Source organism: Talpa europaea (assembly GCF_964194135.1).
Source record: "Talpa europaea genome assembly, chromosome: X".
In the NCBI taxonomy this organism is placed as follows: domain Eukaryota; kingdom Metazoa; phylum Chordata; class Mammalia; order Eulipotyphla; family Talpidae; genus Talpa; species Talpa europaea.
The window spans coordinates 5,352,965-5,371,380 of NC_140081.1; the positions used below are offsets into that span (position 1 = coordinate 5,352,965).

The 18,416-nt window shown below is 47.9% G+C and overlaps 1 protein-coding gene across 2 annotated transcripts in view; it reads left to right on the plus strand.

Moving 5' to 3' along the window:
* Positions 1–18,416, plus strand: part of EGFL6 (EGF like domain multiple 6) — a 44,119-nt gene that overhangs the window by 11,217 nt on the left and 14,486 nt on the right. For both annotated transcript variants that reach the window (XM_084258090.1, XM_084258091.1), the window contains exons 2-6: positions 3,185–3,297; positions 7,781–7,873; positions 11,122–11,241; positions 14,119–14,238; positions 17,323–17,457. In XM_084258090.1, coding sequence (XP_084114216.1) covers positions 3,185–3,297; positions 7,781–7,873; positions 11,122–11,241; positions 14,119–14,238; positions 17,323–17,457 — 581 coding nt within the window. The remainder of the gene's footprint in view (positions 1–3,184; positions 3,298–7,780; positions 7,874–11,121; positions 11,242–14,118; positions 14,239–17,322; positions 17,458–18,416) is intronic.

Genomic DNA, 18,416 nt, shown 5'->3' on the forward strand with positions numbered 1-18,416 from the left:
TGCCTGAATATCAGAATCCATTTTATAGTTCTTGGTCATCTGTTGATTCTGAAGCAACCATTGTTTCCATCTTTTAAACACACGAGCATAGGACTAGATTGAATGATAGATCTTTCTTATCTCCCAACAGAGCTGTAATAAGATGCATTTGCGACGGGGGAAGGAATTCCTTAGAGTGGTTAAGAAATCTTCCTGTATTATGTTTTTGATGGCCCAAATGTTGGTCATTAACATTTTGGAGTTTTATGAGTGACACTTTGTACATTGTCAAAAGTGATGACGGGAGAAATTAATACACCTCAGAGTTCTTGGTTTCACCTTTTCACCTAAAGGCAAACATATGAAAGCAATAAAGCTGGAGAAAGGATTTCTCGGGAGAGTTGTGGTCATGTGCAAACAGTATATGAATTTCATCTTCTGGTAACTTTGTCTGCTTGCTTGCCCATCTTCATCACTGGACTAGAAGTTCTTTGTGGACAGGGGCTGTTCTCATACTTCTAGTTTCAGTGCCTCGTCCAGTGCCTGATATGTTTTATTACCTAATATATTCGGAATGAACAAATGTCTAGATGGATGGATGAATACTTGAGTGAATTGTGTTCCCCTCTGACTTCTACTACAAAGTCTTTCTTGACCCTAGTTTCTTCATGTTTAAGATGATAGGTCGGGGCAGCTCTCCTGCCCGCCTCTGCCTATGCGGGTATTTCTTTACACAATCCTTTTCCCCTTTGCAAAACAGCAGTGGCAGCTCCTCTGGTGTGCTTGTGTCTGTGCAAGCATCTTCTTCTCCTTCCCATTTTTATATAATAAACCTGCCCTTTTGGATATGAAAAAAAAAAACTAATAAGACGATAGGTTGGAAATGTGATATCTAAGGTCACTTTCATTCGGATGAAATTCTATGATAATCTCCCCCTTATAGGGAAAATTGATTCCTATGTATGTGAACAAGTAAAGTCCCATGAGAACTGCAGCCACAAGAATGTGCCCTGCAGATGCCCAGCAGCCAGGAGTGTTATTGGAGCAAGGCCACCCCCCCTTCCCAGGCTGCTCCTGCCACACCTTCTTCGAGGACAAGCATGGAAGGGATACTAAGGCAAGACCTTTTGTGGGAAACAGAACGTTCCTATGAGGGTCGATTCAATTTTTAAAAAGCTGTAAAAAAGATTCTTAAGGACATTGTTGTGTTTAGACTTACTTAGTTGACAAACTTTATGTTCAGTGGTCTGTGGTTTCTTGTTTGGGAATTGTTAGTTACATGCAAAGTGAGTCAAAATTGTGGTATCCTTGCAGAATTACCAGCAATATCCGGGTTAGCTGATGACTGATGGCTGCATTATTTCTCAGTGCAAACTCTTCTGAGGGCTTTGTAATTATACTCACCATGTCTCTGTTTACAATAGACCATAAACATAACAGAGCAAAGAGTAAATCTTTTTCATCACTCTCTGTATCTAAGGCTGCTTGGAATATGGTAAGACTGGATAAATGTTTATTAACTTTAAAGCAGTGATACCTAGCAGGACAATTTGCGTCCCCAGGGGAGATTTGGCAAAGTCCACATACATTTTTGGTTTTCACAACTGGAAGGGCAGGTGCTCCTGGCATCTACAGGTAGAGGCCACAGATGCTGTTCAACATCCTCAATGTTCAGAACAGCCCCCCAACAATAAAGAATTATCTGGCCCAAGTTGTCAGTTCTGTAGAGTTGGAAAAACCCTGCTTTAGATGGTTGAGTGACTGCCTTCTAAAGCCCACACCGTGATTCCGTTGGAAGATGAAAAAGAAGTCCCGTTCAAGAAAAAGTAGATAATAAAGGCATCCTTGCCTTGAGTGTTCTTGGTTCGTGAAATGTGCCACACCCTGTCTTTGCAGCTCTTAACTCAGTAACCAAGCAAGTGGGAGAGGCATGCCTTGAAGGAAACTGCGAGGTGGTTTAACTTCCCGACCTTGACTAAGATATGATTAACCTGCAGAAAGTTCAGTCCTGCAGTGGAAAGTGCCAGGCCCACTGTGCCTTCCTTGTCTGCTGAAGAGCCTGGAAAACACTTTCCAGCATATTTAATGTGTGTGAGGACATAGCTCCAGTCCTCCACAAAGCGTCCAACTTCTTTGCTTCCAGAATCGGGTAGCAATCGTGTCCTGTGCTAGGCCAGGAAGGAGGTGAGCAGGCAGCCAGCTGCATCCATGGCCTGGCCTACCTGGGGACATTTGGTGACAGGGATGACTCTCGGAACTCCAGATTCAGACAGTCCACAAGTCAAGCCTGCTGATTTCCATGGCTCATGAGCTAAGGACGGTTTTTACTTTTTAAAATGGTTAAAGTTAAGTCAAAAGAAGAATCCTATTACATGCCACATGAAAAGTATATTAAATTCAAACTGCAGTGTCCATAAATAAAGTTTTATTGAACACAGCTGTACCCCCCTGTGGCCTGTTGCCCGCAGCTGCCTTGGACTGAGACCCGAAGGTCCCCTAAGTGTAAAATATTTACCATCTGGCCCTTTGTGGAAAAACGTTTGTCCATCCCTGCTCTAAGGTTAAAGAGTTTAGCAAATTGTGTTTCCAGAAGACAGAAGGAATGAGAATGCGCCCTGAGTTAGTACCTGCGACAGACACCCAGCTCTTGGGGGGATGTGACTCCACTCCACGGGCTGGCGTCTCCTCATCCCAGGGACCCCGCCAGCACTTCTTGTTCCTCACCTGTGGAGATTCCGGTTTGTTCAAGGGCGGCCAGACAGCCGATGGGTAAAAGCATGGCACTTTTGCCCAGGACACCCCACAGGGCCAGCGACCCCATCACCACGCTCCCCTGATGCGGCCACAGACCTTGATTGCCCCTAAGTGTGGACAGGGCAGATCTGATTAGCACTCGGAGAGATTCAGAGACCTAAATCCTTGGCCACCTTCACGTGCTCTGGTTTTATAGGTTATGTGACTCAATGCTTTTCACCCCGTGGAAAAGGAAATGGATGGTGCTGATGATCAGGGAAGTGTGGCGAGGGAGGGCGGCCAAGGCTGGCCACCTGAAATTCGGGCCTTCAAAATCTGGTCTGGCCCTGAGCAGCAGGTGTATCGAAGTTCCCCAGGGACTTTGTCATCACTCCTGTGCAGCTAGGAGCCAGAAGGGCCTCTGTTGCCCTTTCTGTTTTCCCAGTGCTAACATGTGGCTTTCGTCCCACAGTGCAAGGCATCGTGGCTCTTCGCTGTCCGCTTTCCAGCCTGGGGTGTGTCACTATGGGGCTAAGCTGGCCTGCTGCTATGGATGGAGACGGAGCAGCCGGGGCATCTGTGAAGGTAATTTTCTTTCTTTCTTTCTTTCTTTCTTTTTTTGATTTGTTTATTTCTGCACACAAGAACTGGGGTGTAGGCCAGAGATGCGGGTGTGTGTGTGTGTGTGTGTGTGTGTGTGTGTGAGAGAGAGAGGATTCGCCACAGACAGAGTGGGGAGCAGAAGAGGCAGACTAACTGAATTACACTGCTGAGGGGAGCAGCAGGCAAGATAGGAGAGGTCTGCCACACCATGTGGGTCACCTCCCTGGCCAGGGATCGAACTCATGTTGCAGTGGCTGGCGATGCTTGATAACGCTGTGTCTTTAACCCCTGAGCCACCAGGGAGGCCCAGTATAGTTTTGTTCTTTATTTGCCTTTCTACAACTGACCCTCAGGCTGCAGAGGAACAAATCCTGGCTCCTCCCTGTTGACTGTTGGGCCTGCAGTGCATTCCTACAGGGCAGGAGTCTGGCCTCCCTGTGCCTGAATCCCTAGTAGGTGGCAAAGGCCTGACCCTCAGCCCCTTGTCTGGTAAATGGAGCAGACACACAACCTCGCGTCCCTCAAGCTTCAGGCGTCGGCATGGCTCCCGTCGGACGGTAAACTGTAAGGCACCAAAATATTAGCTATTTTTCAGGCCACTGGTGCTTGCTTCCTTCTTTGTGCTGCTGTGTCCCTGCCCCAACCTTCTTCCCAAGCTGGTCCAAGTCTATCTAGATAGACTGTCGGTGAGAGTGGAACGTGCTAATGTCCGAAACCCACAAAGCATCGGAAGACATTAAGTCATTGTTACCTGCTCGCTATTATGCAAACGCTCCCGCCGTCACAGTTTTCCTTGTGACAACGGCATGAAGATGCCAGAGACTGTTTGAAGATCGTCATGGTCCACCTAATTAAAGGAAGTTAATTTGTCAGTGTCTTTGTCAATTAAGCCAAAGGAAGTTAATTTGTCAGTGTCTTTGTCAATTAAGCCAAAGGTGATTAACCACGAAGACTGGATGTACAGTGTTACAGCCAAGGGCATTGTCTTGAGAATCAGAATGATGGGGGTGACGTTGGGCAAGGTGGGCGAGCTCATTCAGGCGCCTGTTCCACCTCCACACACCAAAGGGCAATGCCTACTCCCTGGGGTAAGAGAGTGAGCCCTAAGGGGTGTGTGCATCGCCTGCACATGTAGGAAATGCCTCGCGACTTACCCTTGACCGGGAAGGACCAATATCTCACTGCATACTTGTGTCCATCAGTGCGCCGGGTGGGGGCGGGGGATGAAATGTGACTTCACTCTTTTTCTAACCACAACCTAAGGTGTTTTTATTTGACAGTCAGGTGGAAAAAGCAAAAAAACATGTGGGACATGTGATTTGGAATCTGTCTGCCATAAAACTTGACTGTCTGGTAAATCAATGAGGGCGCGCTCGCTGCCTGAAGAGCTATTCTGTAACCAGAGCAGAGCAGTCTGGTGGCGGAACACACGGCCATTCGCATCTCAGTGCTTTTGTGGATGACTTAATGCCAGACGCACAAAGCAACGGACAGCAAGAAGCTGAAAGAAGGTGCAGAGTGTTCAAGCAAAGTGCCCACCGAGGTCAGGTCGGCGAGCTCAGGAGATCGCCAGCACCGCTGCCCCTCGCCCCAGGCCCGGGCAGGCATTCAAGTTAAAGCATGCAGTGACTTTTATACCTGAATCTGCATTGTGTTCCAACCACTTTTCATGGTCCTTCCTGATAGCAAAGTCATATGCTCCCCGAAGCAGCAAATAACAGGGTGCTTAGCCCCTTGATTGCTGGGCCTCTGGTTCTGAAGCCAGAGCGCCGGCTGTGTGGTAATGAGACGAGAAAGCCGTCGACCTGCCCCAGCCTGCAGAGTCAGACCCCAACCTGTGAGGTCCCGACTGCCCTGGCCTTCACCTCCTGCCCCCTCCCCCCTGCGTTCCTCGGCGCCCTGCCTGGAAGCCGGGGCTTTCGCACTCGTGGCCCCAGCTCTACCAAGTTTGCTCTGAGGACAGGGTCTGTTCAACTCGCTGTCATTAACCTTCAAACATTTGTCACTTAGTGAGCTGGGGCAAGTCTTGTCCGTGACTGAAACGCTGCAGGTGGAGGAGCGCGCTTGCCTTTATCTGCAGTGCACTGAAATCGCAGACCCTTTTAGACAGAAATGGAATTGCCCTGTGCTGTCCATTGGCTGCTCAAATCATCGACCCAGAATTCCTGCAAATTGAAAACATCTTTCTGGAGCTTTGACCTCACAGCACCATTTCTCCTCTGTTCTTTTTGGCATTGGTCCTAGGCTTTCCTATCTGGACCGTGTTGAAAATAACTTTCCAGGGAACAATCAGAAGTCTTTGGAGCTTTAAAAAAACAAAAGATTTATTTTCCTAATATCTACACTTAAAGCTGCATCCCCAAGTATATATCCGTGTAACAAAATGGACATTGGAAATCAGCTTCTATTTCTTTTGTCTGCAGAAGTCCAAGAATTGTGCTGGGAAGTGTTTCCTCCCCATCTTCTTACTTCTCATCTGTCCAGAGCCATAAAGGGCTTCTCTCTGAAAAGTTTTACACCTACTGCTTTATTCACTATTTGCAACTATTGTAGACTCTAACACATTCATGAGATTATTAAATGTTGCGGGAGAAACAAAGAGGAATGTTTAAATCCCTGGTCTGAAAGCACTTAGAGTCAGGTAGTAGGCAGACGTCAAGGACAGAAAACCGAATGTACGTCTAGTTATTGAACACGATGGAGACAAGTTAGTTCTGCAGGGTGGTTAAAGTTGAAGGGCAGACCACAGGCGAGTGGGGACAGCTGTGAAGGCTTCTGGAAGGAGGGGCTGTGCGAAAGGATGGAGAGGGTATCAGCCGCGGGCGCAGAGAGGAGCCTGGGAGTGCCCACAATGGGTGGGGAAAGGCAGGAGGTGTGTGCATGTCTAGTGCAGAGCAGAGCGGCTGCTCTGCTCCCGCCATGGCGTGGCCTGTGTCTAGGGAATGGAGTGAGCTAAGGCTGAAAAGAGCTGCTCTGGGGAGTATCTGACAGGGAGCGAGGGAACAGAGAAGCTAGACCGTGATGTCCTTTCCAGGAAGTCTCGCTTCAGCCTGACCCCACAGGGTGACTCTGGGGTGTAAACTGCACCGCGGTTTGTCCTGCCCAGAAACGGGGAGCAAGGCTGTAAAACCCCTGCCACAGTCAAGCACTGGTCATAGGCTTTAGTGGGTAAGTGGGGGGAGACTAGGGGCTCAAGGTAAACCCCAAGATATCTATGGGCAAAGTGGCTCCACTCCCTGGATAAATATCTGTTCCGTCAATGAATTGGGGGTAGGAACAGGGGTGGGTTGTTGTCACTGATTGGTTTGGGGGAGAGAAAAAATAGAGACGACTGAGATTCCTAGTCCAGGCAACTGGGTGATGAATGATGCCATTCCCAGAACCCTGGGCGTGGCGTTGTGGGAAGAGGCTGGCTCCTCAGGAGCAGGCCCGGTGGGTAGTGGGCGCGCAGGCCTGGTGGTGGGTGTGCTGTGGGGATCCGTGCTCAGGGAAGTGAGCGCCACTAGAAACTGCCCAGCCGTTCCCTCATGGCTGCTTGCTGGACTAAATCGAGACTGTCCGGGGCCTTTGTCCCTCCTTTCTCCCGCAATCCTTATTTTCTCTCTCTCACCTCCTCTTCTTTTGGGCTTTACCATTTCTCTTTTTTCTATCTGTGGCTTTTCTTCCTACCTCCTCCCTATGAGTTAGACTCAAACTCTCCATCATCTTTCTCTTTTCTGACCCTAACTCTAAACATTCTCTACCTATTGTGTCTCCTACCACTTCATTGGTCTAACAATTATTTATTGAGTGCCAGGTTGGTGCGTGTCCAGATACAGAAATGAATGAAATGGAAAAACAAATCGGACTTTCTCAGACCAGCATTGCCACCGTTGTCACATCACCACCATCATCATTGTGTCGACATCATCATCTTCATCAAGCCTTTAGGTCCCAGCCTTAGGGCTGCTGGTTGTACCTCCCTGCCTCCAATCTGTGGGCTGTTCATTTTGTCTGATAAGGCACAGCATTAAAAAGATATATTGATCACTCAAAAGAAAACTAGTAGAGAAAATATGGAAGAGAAAAAAGAGACAAGCAACAGAAAGGGGAGGGACCTAGACACTCCCCAGGATGACTCTGGAGCCTCTCGGGCTCACACAGTGTAGTTCTTTTAAAAAATCTTTCGTGTTTACCTGCAAACTGGCTGATTGTGGGCTGGGAGGCCTTCTATTCCTTGAGCGCCGCTGGGGCGCGGCAGTGCTAAGCAAGGTCACAGTAAAGCTTGGACTCGTTGGGCTGGAGGCGTCGGGCTCACCACACTCTCCAGCATCTCCGTGGTGCAGACAGACCAGAGACAAGCAGACGCGCCTCTGGGTGTCCCCATGGGCCTCTCTGCCGCACGAGTCCTGAGTGTGGCGTGCCTGCCTCCACTGCGCACACCCCTCCTGTTCTTTTATTGTCAAAACATCTTTTCCTTCCACAGCTGCGTGTGAACCTGGATGCAAGTTCGGTGAGTGTGTGGGACCGAACAAATGTAGGTGCTTTCCAGGGTACACCGGGAAGACCTGCAGTCAAGGTCAGTACCAAGGAACGGGTGCTGATGTGAACCCACCACGGAGCTCTCTGGCGACAGCGAGAGTGAGGGTCGCAAGAATAACACTGTGCTCAGGGTAGTGTCGAGCTGAACCTGAATTTTCAAGTGAAAATGGTCTCAGAACTAGATTTTTCCAAACAGTCCCGTCTAGAAATTATAAAAGTCATTCTAATTTTTTAACAGATTTATTTATTCATGCATAGAGGAACTGGAGCACAGGCCAGAGGTGTGGCGGGTGAGAGGAGTCACCCGAGACAGAGTGGGGAACAGAACAGGCAGACTGACCGAAATACATTGCTGAGGGGAGCAGCGGGCGAGACAGGAGAGGTTTGCTGCGCCATGTGGGTAGCTCCCTAGCTTGGGATCGAACTTGTGCTGCGGTAGTTTCAGACAGCTTCATAGTGCGGCATCTTAACCTCTTGCACCACCAGGGAGGCCCTAATGTTTTTGTCAAGATGCCAGATTACAGGCTTTTTTGTTTTCAACAAATGATTTTTATAATGTTGTTTGAGCTACTGAAGTGATGCTTGTTTTTACTTAAAAAAAAAAAAAAACCAACCCTGCAAAGGGATATAAATTAAAAAGCGACACCCCTTTTCTAACCATAGTTCCCATTTTGTCCTGGCTCCTCAAAGTCCTTTTCTACTAGAACAAAAACAGAAATGTTTCTCGTAGGCATCGTGGCCTGTCAGCGCATACAAAGCCAGCTCAGACTTTTAAGGCTGTACCTCATCCCTAGTGTGAACGCTTTTACTGTGCAGGTAAACAAGGCTTCATTTAGTCACACTCAGTTCAGCCCTCCAATTCTTCGCCATTACAGGATTGAGTTAGAGAAACCCAGGCCGGAAGAAATCTGCAATCGTTAAGAAAGTGTCCTCATTCCTATCATGCAGTTGAACAAAGAGCAGCAAAGCAATCTCTGCTGCCCTTACGAAAGGCTACCAGCTTCTAGAAGGAAGAGGAGAGTTCCAGGGAAGAGCGGGCAGGGAGCCACCTACTCTACCAGCCCTTGCGGCCAAGCGCAGGGGTTAGTGGCATACACTGCAGTAGCCTCTCTTTGAGCTGCCCGCCTGCAGCCTCAGAGCAGCCTCCGGACCGCTCCTCTCCTACCCCGGCTTTTAGAGAACAGCGCCGAAAAGATCCAACTGCTTGAGGGAGCAGCGTGGAGTCATGCTGTCCTAAGTCATAATTCAGCTGCCTCCCTTGCCGGGGATTTTTCCATATGTCTTGGCTTCTGTACCAAGATGCCTTCTCAGGAGATTTGGGCTAGAGAAGAGATGTTTCATGCTCAGTTTCCAGGCCCAGTAAAATAAGAACGTTGAGGGAGTGATCCAGTTGGCTGCAGTTTGGGACTGTCTGCTCCCCCCACCCCCCAGCCTCCCTGCTCCTGGGCAGCCAGATCAAAGTCCATCCAGACTCATTAGCCAGGGAGCCAGGCCTCTGTCTCCAGCTGAGACCTGCCCCGAAGGTGCTTCTTCCAGGGACGAGTGAGTCACCCCTGAGTTAGGGGGGGAGTGATGGGGTATTCCTGGCTTTCCCATTATGTCCAATCAGCATTTTTCAGTTCCCGAGTTTGAAGTGGTTAAGGTCCAGGAGGGAGGTGGTTGGGTAACAGGAATAAGCTCTATCCAGCCGGGCATGGGCAAAGCCCAGAGCGAGCCTCCTTTCAGAGGCCGAAGCAGCCGTTTCTCTATTTTCAAGGATCTGCTTTGCCTGTTGCCCTGGGCATCCCTGGCACGTGGCGGTTTCCCCCTTTCTGGTTCTTCTCGAGGGGGTTAGGACACGGAGGCACCCACGTGACCCCATTTCCATAGACAGGATCCTCTACCCGGGATCACTTTTAAAGAGTTCTTTTCCTGCTTATTTTTTTCATTTTAATACAAAGCTATTAGTTCTTAATATTTAAGGAAAAATTTCTTAGAAAAGCACGGAGAATAAAGTCACCTTTAGTCTTGCCACCGCAGGCTTTTTTATCAGTGTATTTTCCCCCACAAATTTGGTATCTGCACACATAGTTTTGCAGCCTTCTTTTCTCATTTAACAACATCTTCTGAACATCTTCACATGGGATAAAAATTGTCCTCTGACCTCTCCACCCAAAAGCTGCCTGGCACACTTCCCTCTAGCAGGAAATGAGCAGAGGCAACTTGGAGAGATTCAGGGATTCAGTGTGGGGCTGGAAAACTTACAATTGCAAGGCGGCTGTGCTGCGGCCGTTTGTGACAGGCTGCCTGGGCTAGTGCCAGGACAGTGTCGTCTCGATACAGACACACGCAGTCGTGCACCCAGCAGAAATGTGCACTGAATGAATCTTCAAAAACGCCATGTACCTGGTATGCAGATCAAGACGCAGAAACATGCCGGTCTGCCTGGAGACCCCTTGCGCTCCCCTTCCAGTCTCCCCCCATTCCAAAGGGAACTATAGCTTGGCCTCTTACGCCACGGATTGGTATTAGTTGTGCCTATTTTTTTTTAATGTACTTGTTTGTATCCAGCTTTTCCCACTCAATAGCATATTTGTGAGATTCCTCTATTGTTGCCTACAGCTGTGGTCTGTTCACTCCCGCTGCTAAGGAGTATTCCAGTGAGGGGGTACAGTCCTGAGTCACTTACCAGTGGGGTCATGTTCTAAGAAATGAGTCGTTGGGCAGTTTTGTCATTGTGCAAACATCCTAGAGTGTAAGCGAGCAAATCTAGATGGCATAGCCTACTAGACCCCTAGGCCAGAAGGCTCAGCCTGTTGGCGCAACCGTCATCTATGTGACCCACCATTGACTAAAATGTCATTAAGTGACATGTGACTTTATACAAGTCATTTTTCCATGCTTCTGCTGGGAGACACTTGGATTCTTTCCATTTAGGGCCACTGAGAATAGTACTACTATGATCATTTTAGTACATATTTTTGGTGAGCATGTACCCACATTTCTGTTGGGTATAAATCTAGGAGTGGAGCTGCTAGGTCATGGGCATGTCCACATGCAGCTTTAGTAGTTTCTACCAAATAGTTTTCCAAAGTGGTTGTCCCGGTTTACAGTCCCCCCAGCGGTGCATGGTCATCCCGTTCGCTCCACATCCTCACCAGTCCTTTGAAATGGCATACTAGGGATGGTCGGGAAAGGGCTAATCCTGGTCCTATGGGTAGAGTCCCAGGAGGCCAATCCAGTTCCACTTCTGGATATTTCCCCATTCAGTTAACCTTTCCCCATTTTCTAACTGCCCTTCTGCAGATGTGAATGAGTGCGGCATAAAGCCCCGCCCATGCCAACACAGATGTGTGAACACACACGGCAGCTACAAGTGCTTCTGCCTCAGCGGCCATGTGCTCATGCCAGATGCCAGCTGTGCAAGTAAGTGTCAGCCCTGGAGGCCCAACTTCTGCCATTTGATGCGGGGGTGGGGGGGGGAGTTGACTTGAGTGATGTCTCAGCCCACTACCTTCGCCCTAGGATAAAACATCCCTGAGCACTTTTCTTAATTGTGGTAAAATACACAGAATGTGAAACTCACCATTTTCAAGTGTACAATTCAGTGACATTCAGTGTGCTGTACAATGATCACCACTGTCTAGTTCCAGAACATCTTCATCACCCCCCAAAAGGAACCCCATACCCATTAAAATCCACTCCCTACTCTTCCCCCAACCCCTGGCAACTTAATCTGCTTTCCGTCTCAGGCATTTGCCTATTCTGGACACTAGCTTTATAAATAAAAAGGCCAACTGGGGAGAAAAATAAGTCATGTATCTGCATGTCTGCAGGGACGTACCGCTGAGCAAAACAAGCGTATTGTTTCAGGGAGGGGGTGAATGTAAATCCCACTCTGGGATATCAGTTCTTCCCACCAGCTACCTTTCTCACGCCCTTGTGCATGTTCAAAGATTAGTGACTCTTGTTGGAAACACATTCTGATTCACATACCTGAGAAGAAAAGCCTCAGAAGGCCTTATCACAGCCACAGCCTTCTGTGATAAAGAAAGCCCCACGTCCTGTGGGAAAGTAAGAGGCCGCATCTGTTCACTGAGAGGGAGGCTTTTCAGGTTTTCTACTGTGGCCAAAAGGCCAACCCCTGCTCCCTGCCCGCTGCCCTCCTCTCTCCTCACTTCTCTTTCCTCTGCCCCCACAGCCCCATCAAACTGGAGCTTTCTATGGGTGCAGAGGGTTTAGGGCTTCCCAGCCCCTCCCAGGCTTTCGTGAGGTTATAAAATCCTGGCTCGTGCATGGTTTACTGCTCCCCTGGCTGGGCCTTGGCAGAGTGCCCCAGCACCACGAGTCAGTCATCTAGATCCTCCTTTAGCAAGCAAGCTTAAGAGATAAAGCAGGCCTTCAACGAGTCTTTTTTTTTCCTAAAAATTCTTATTGTTATAAATTAAACAGAAACCACAAGAGATAAATACATAGCTTAATGAATTCTTAGAAGGCAAGCACCCTTTAACCACTACCAGAGAACACTTTGCCAGAACCTCCACTCTCCTCCCCACCCTGGGAACCGCTCTCCAGGCCTTTACAGTAATCACTTAAAAGTTTTTAAAAGATATATGCTAATGGATGTTTCTGAAACATTCCATGAAAGCCTAATCAGTGCCAAAAAAGATACCTTTTCCTAAGTGGAAGGATAGAACAAGGTACATTTTGAAGATTAATTTGAAAAGAAGACAACTAAAGAGCAAAAAGAATGAACTAGAAATATGACCATAGGTAGATGTCTGTCACCTTATCCTCACCTGTGTCTCCATCACTCACAGGCTTTGTCTGTTTCTGTATAGGTAAGGGTGGTCTGTGCCTCACTGTTTATAGCTCACACTGTCTGGGTAGCCCTGGACCTCTCTCCTGGATGATTTTATTTTACCTGGCCCGTTGCAGTCTCTTTTGTCAGCTGGGTGATTGGCTTGTGGTAGATAGGGGTAGATAAAGGGTGTATTCATTGTGCTGTTGTACACACTTATGTTTCATACATACTGGCCCCCTGCTGAGAAAATGCATTTTTGTGAGATAAGTTATATTTAACAAGTGAAGGAAAGGGCCATCTAAATGATCTCATTTATCAAAAAAGCCAAAAACAAGGCAGTTCCAGGACAGCTCAACAAGGACATAGTCTGTTGTCCTCCAGGTATTGGTTTCATGCCTGTGACCTTCTCGTCACAGTATGGCTGCCACAGCTCCAGCTATCACACACTGAAGGTAGGCAAGACGAAGAAGAAAGAAGCAATGTCAATGAACAGTCACTGTTTTCATGCCTGTCTATTTTTATCAAGCAACAGCACCTTTTCTAGGAGCTCCACTCCCTCCAGAGGACTTACCTTTATTTATTTAATTTTTTAAAAGATCTTTTATTTATTTATTCAAGAACCGGGGTACAGGCCAGATGTGCAGGAGGGTGAGAGGATTCACCAGAGACAGAGTAGGGAACAGAACAGGCAGACTTGACTGAAATATACTGCTGAGGGGAGCAGCGGGCAAGACAGGAGAGGTCTGCTGCGCCATGTAGGTTGCTCCATGGCCGGCGGGGATCAAACCAGCACTGCAGAGGCTGCAGACAGCTTCACAGCGCCGCGTTCAACCACCTGTACCACAGGGAGGCCCAGAATACTTACCTTTATAGTTCTTTGGCCATAACTGGGTCACACGGCCACTGCTTGGTTGCTGCAAGGGAAGCTGGAAGAGAAAGAAGTAGCTGGTTTTCTAGCCTCACTGATGGGATGAACAAGAGAAAAGCAGGTTCAGAATGGGTTTTGGGCAAGTGATCAGTTCTAGCTGCCACATGTTTTAATATAGAGACCTGAGAGATTATGTCTCATGACATAGATGACCCTCATTGAAGCTAGAGGTGTGTGGAGTGCTCTCAGTGGATCCTGTTACTCTAATTTCTCAAACTGATCATCTATATCAGAGGTTGTGTTTTGGCCATTAGAAGCCAGCCACGTGCCCTAGAGGAGTGATTCTCCTCCCACAGGAGGAGAGAGATGCACACTGGTAACGGAGGGGTGCGTGCCCTGCCCAAAGACAGTCAAGTGCAATTCACTGGTCAAGAACACAGACCACAGGTGGGGTTCAGCCCAGGGGCCACCAAAACACCACATTCCATCTGGCTGTCCATGTGGGGTGCAGCCAGTGGGGCCTGGCACCGCTCCACATGTTGCAGTTTGTGGCCCAGAATTCAGAGACCATTTCTCAGTAAGCACCTTTATCATCTCAGGAGGAAAGGCTAATCCTCGTCTACTCTTTCAGACTCGAGGACGTGTGCCATGACAAACTGCCAGTACGGCTGCGAAGACACGGAGGAAGGGCCACGGTGCCTGTGTCCATCCTCGGGGCTCCGCCTGGCCCCCAACGGAAGAGTCTGCATAGGTAGAACAGCGTCCGCTTCTCTGCTTCTGCCCTGGACTGAATTCCTCCTTTTCCCTCATCACCGTCTGCGTGTTGGCTAGAGAGCGCAGGCCCCTGAGAGTAGAGATGTACATTCGTTTTGGAAACTGGTGTTTTCAGCCGCAATATGCTCTATCTAAATGCAGCTCTGAGATGCTAGCAAGGATGCTTCTCCATTATTTTGGAATTGCCGAATGCCACAATGCAAAAGGTCATTTTATGTCAGCGTATTGCCCTTGTACGTTGTCCTTCAGTTACTCTCCTGAGGCAAGCCCGTTACTTACTGTCCACCTCTGGAGCCATTGGGCTTTATTCTGGATTCTAGCTAATATTTTCCTGGAAAATCATATTTACTTACTTTTGTTTAGATAGGAGTTGACTGAAAATGGTCTGTACCTTCTACGTTGTTTACGGTAGCAGGTAGCCAATTTCACATTGTCTTTTTTTTTTTCTACTGTCGGAGCTGCAGGCTTTCTTTTGATTGAAGGAGCATTGCGTTGTCATATTATTTACATTCATCGTTGGGAATCAGCCTGTGTCTTCACTACATTTAGTTCGCTGCTGAAAGCGAAATCTGCCTTTCACCCTGCCGTTGCTCCCTGTGTCTTGAGCTACTCACCCCCTTCCCCCTTCTTTTCTGGTAACCACTCATTGTCTTTAAGGCTTGCTCTGCAATGTATGGACCAAGAATTCCATGATTACTTGATCTTGGAGAAAATAAAGAGATTAAATTAATGATACTGATTCAGGGAACAGATAAAGCCTTCATTGCTAGCTGGATGTTTTGTCAAGTCGACGACTGGACACTTGGGTCTCATGCTCTTCCTTCTCTTACTTGATGTCTTAGTGATGCTGAGCAGGCACTGATGTGGGAGATGATCCCAGGGAATGCTGGCTGAGAGCAGGGGGGGGACCCAGCGGAGGAAGCACACCCACACTCTAGGTTTCGACAGGCAGGTTAAGTGCCCTGTACCACTGGACACCTGGGGGATGCCGCCTCTGACTTTTCCCGCTAGGCCAAGCACACTGGGGAATCTATGCATAACTCCTGCCCTTTTTTGATGGGGGTCTGCTGGGAGCACTGACTCCTCAGCTGCCCTAGGCTGGCATAGAAACGTTGAGTGCTAAGGGACTATAGATGGGGCACCCACTGGGGTACAAGCAGCACTTTTTGCACTTTGTGCCTTAGTTCCCTCCTGGATTTGAATTGTTTCCAACCACCAAATTGCATATACTCATAGCACTGTACTGAACTCCATTGCGCTAAATACACACATGCCTGAGAGCATATAGCACTAATATGTCAAACCAAAGGAGACTGTTAAAAGAATTCTCAACCTTTTTTGATTTAACTATAAACGAATGTGATTTAATAGTCTTACTTCTTTACTGCAATAGAAATGTTTTTCGGTCAACCATGCTGGATGTTTATTTATCCTAAATGTACACATTTAGATAAACCGTATTTAGAAAACTCAGCCAAATAGGTCCAAAGGGAGTTAAACACTTTTTTTTAAAGAAGATTTATTTATTTTTTTATTTATTTATACAAGCACTGGGTACAGTCAGAAGCGCGGGAGGGTGAGAGAATTCACCAGAGCCAGAGCGGGGAGCAGAGCAGGCAGACTGATGAAGTACACTGCTGAGGGGAGCAGCGGGCGGCAGGAGAGGTCTGCGCGCCATGTGGGACCCTCCTCTGGTGGCCGGGGAGCAGCCAGGGATTGAACCAGCACTTCAGAGGCTGCGGGCAGCTTTGCAACCCAGCGCTCAACCGCTGCACCACCTGGGAGACCCCGGAAGTTAAACACTTTTTTGGAAGTGTTAAATTAAAATTTTGTCTCTGCTCTTTGAAAGTAATCAAATATTTTATTAGAATAACAGGGTTAGTACTCTTCAGTAAAATAAGATATGACAAGGATAATTCTTGACCAAGCTGAATCCAAATTTTCACCCCCTCTGATTTGTCAGTGCCTTTTTTACTGGAAGGGGCAGATGATGTGCATGAAAGTTATCAGTGAAAGATCATTTTGGTCAACCCAACACTTATTAATTATTTTAAGAATGCAAGAATGTAATAAATCAGCCCCAACTTGCATGTTTAACCACAGGTCCAAAATAAGCATACAACATCTATTTGATTTGACATCCAAAAGTTAAAATATAACCTTGAGTTGTAATGGTTTGGTGAGCACAGCTGTCAGCTGCCTAGGACTCGACTCTCGATGGTCACGTCCAAAACATGGCATCCAAAGTGGCATCATTACATCTTTACACTTGACCCACAATTTATGGAGAAGTGCATTCTTAGGAAACCATATTGTGGTATTGTGTATTGTGAATCCACTCAATGCTACGTGAGCCTTGCAGGACTTGCTCGTGAAATCATTGTTCTGTAAAAGGGAAAATGTAAGTGTGTATTCAGTTTGCCTATCGTGTAGCTTTCTGACTCTTTAGAAGTTGTATAGGTTAAGGGCCTCCCTGGTGGCACAGCAGGTTGAATGCTGCGCTGTGAAGCTACCCGCAGCCTCTGCAGTATGGGTTCGATTCCTGGCCGGCCAGGGAGATTCCCACATGGTGCAGCAGACCTCTCCTGCCTGGCCTGCTGCTCCTCTCAGCAGTGTCTTCGGTCCATCTGCCTGTTCTGCTCCCCACTCTGTCTCTAGTGAATTCTCTCACCCTCCCGCACCTCTGGTCTGTACCCCAGTTCTTGTATAAATAAATAAATCTTTAAAAAAAAAGTTGTATAGGTTATTCAATATACATAGCTGGGAAAATATTAATTCACTCAGTAATCATGTAATGTGTATCCCAAGTGCCAGATACTGCCCTGTCCCAGAACAGCCAGGGCCTAGCAGGAGGGAAGATGTGAGAATAAGTGGCAACACCACTGGGAGATAATGATCTAAAACTGGGTGTACAGAAAGGCAGCAGACTAATCAGAGTTTGCCGCAAAGAAACTGCGTGCGTGCTCGCGCATGCTGTGTGCATATGAGTGTGCTCGTGCATGCATGTGCATCTGTTTTGCTTTTGTTGTAATCACTGACACCTTCTGGCTCTACATCCTAGATATTGATGAATGTGCGGCCAGTAAAGCCATCTGCCCCTTCAATCGAAGATGCGTCAACACCTTTGGGAGCTACTACTGCAAATGTCATGTTGGTTTCGAACTGAAATACACCAGTGGCCGATATGACTGTGTAGGTAAGGTCTGGTGGTGCCTCTTCCCTTTCTGCTCTCCCTGCCAAACGTGTGGGCTTTCTCTAACGTATTTTAATCAATTCAGTCTATGTGTTGAACAATCTACTGTACTGGCTGGTTAAATACCAAAAAAATTACATTTTTAAAGTTGCTGGCATGTAGGAGAACGCTGCTGAGGTGAAATATATGAAACCAGGTCAATAAAGATTTAAATGAGGAAGTTCAGAGTATGTAGCTCTGCTGTGGGTGCAAATATTTGGAGGTGATTTTAGGATTTTTAAGTATTTGGTTGGTTCGGTTTACATTTTGGGTTTTCTCTTCCGGTGTGCAACTAAAAGCGGGACTAACCGTGTCCCTGTATGATCAAAGGAAGACTGGCAGGCCTATTTAATCTTGAGCTCAGAGATTCCTTCCTAGCAGCGTCCATCAGGAGTGTTTTTAGAAAAATGTCTGAAGGAGATGAAGACACTCGCTCTTCTCCCCTCTTCGGCCCCTTTATCGTCCCAACTCCCCGTGCCCTCCGCCAGCCCCGTTCCACAGTCGCCGAAGCCACTCTCGTGGGATGCGGTATCACCCGGCTAATGGCCTGGGCCCTGTGAAATTAAATGTTTTAGTGATTAGGTACCCCAAGTCTCAATAAGTGAGTGAAGTGGGGCGGTGGGGGGCCTTGGACACATCACCGTTGTCCTGGACAGATCGTGGGGCAGGGAAGCTCGGGCTCCTGCTGGACCCCCAATCACAGAAGTTACATACAAATGTGTGTGTCTGCCTTGGACAGCTCACAGCTGGGGGAAAAGTAGGATTTCTTTCAACTCCACACTCAGCTCCGCAGGGCGCCTCCTGTGTAATCGTGTTGGGGCAACACTCGGTTCTTGGATTTGGAACCATCCAGTGGCTCCTCCACAGCGCTTCCTTCAAAGCCCTCCTCCACCGAGGCCATCTGAGACAAGCGTGGAAAGTCC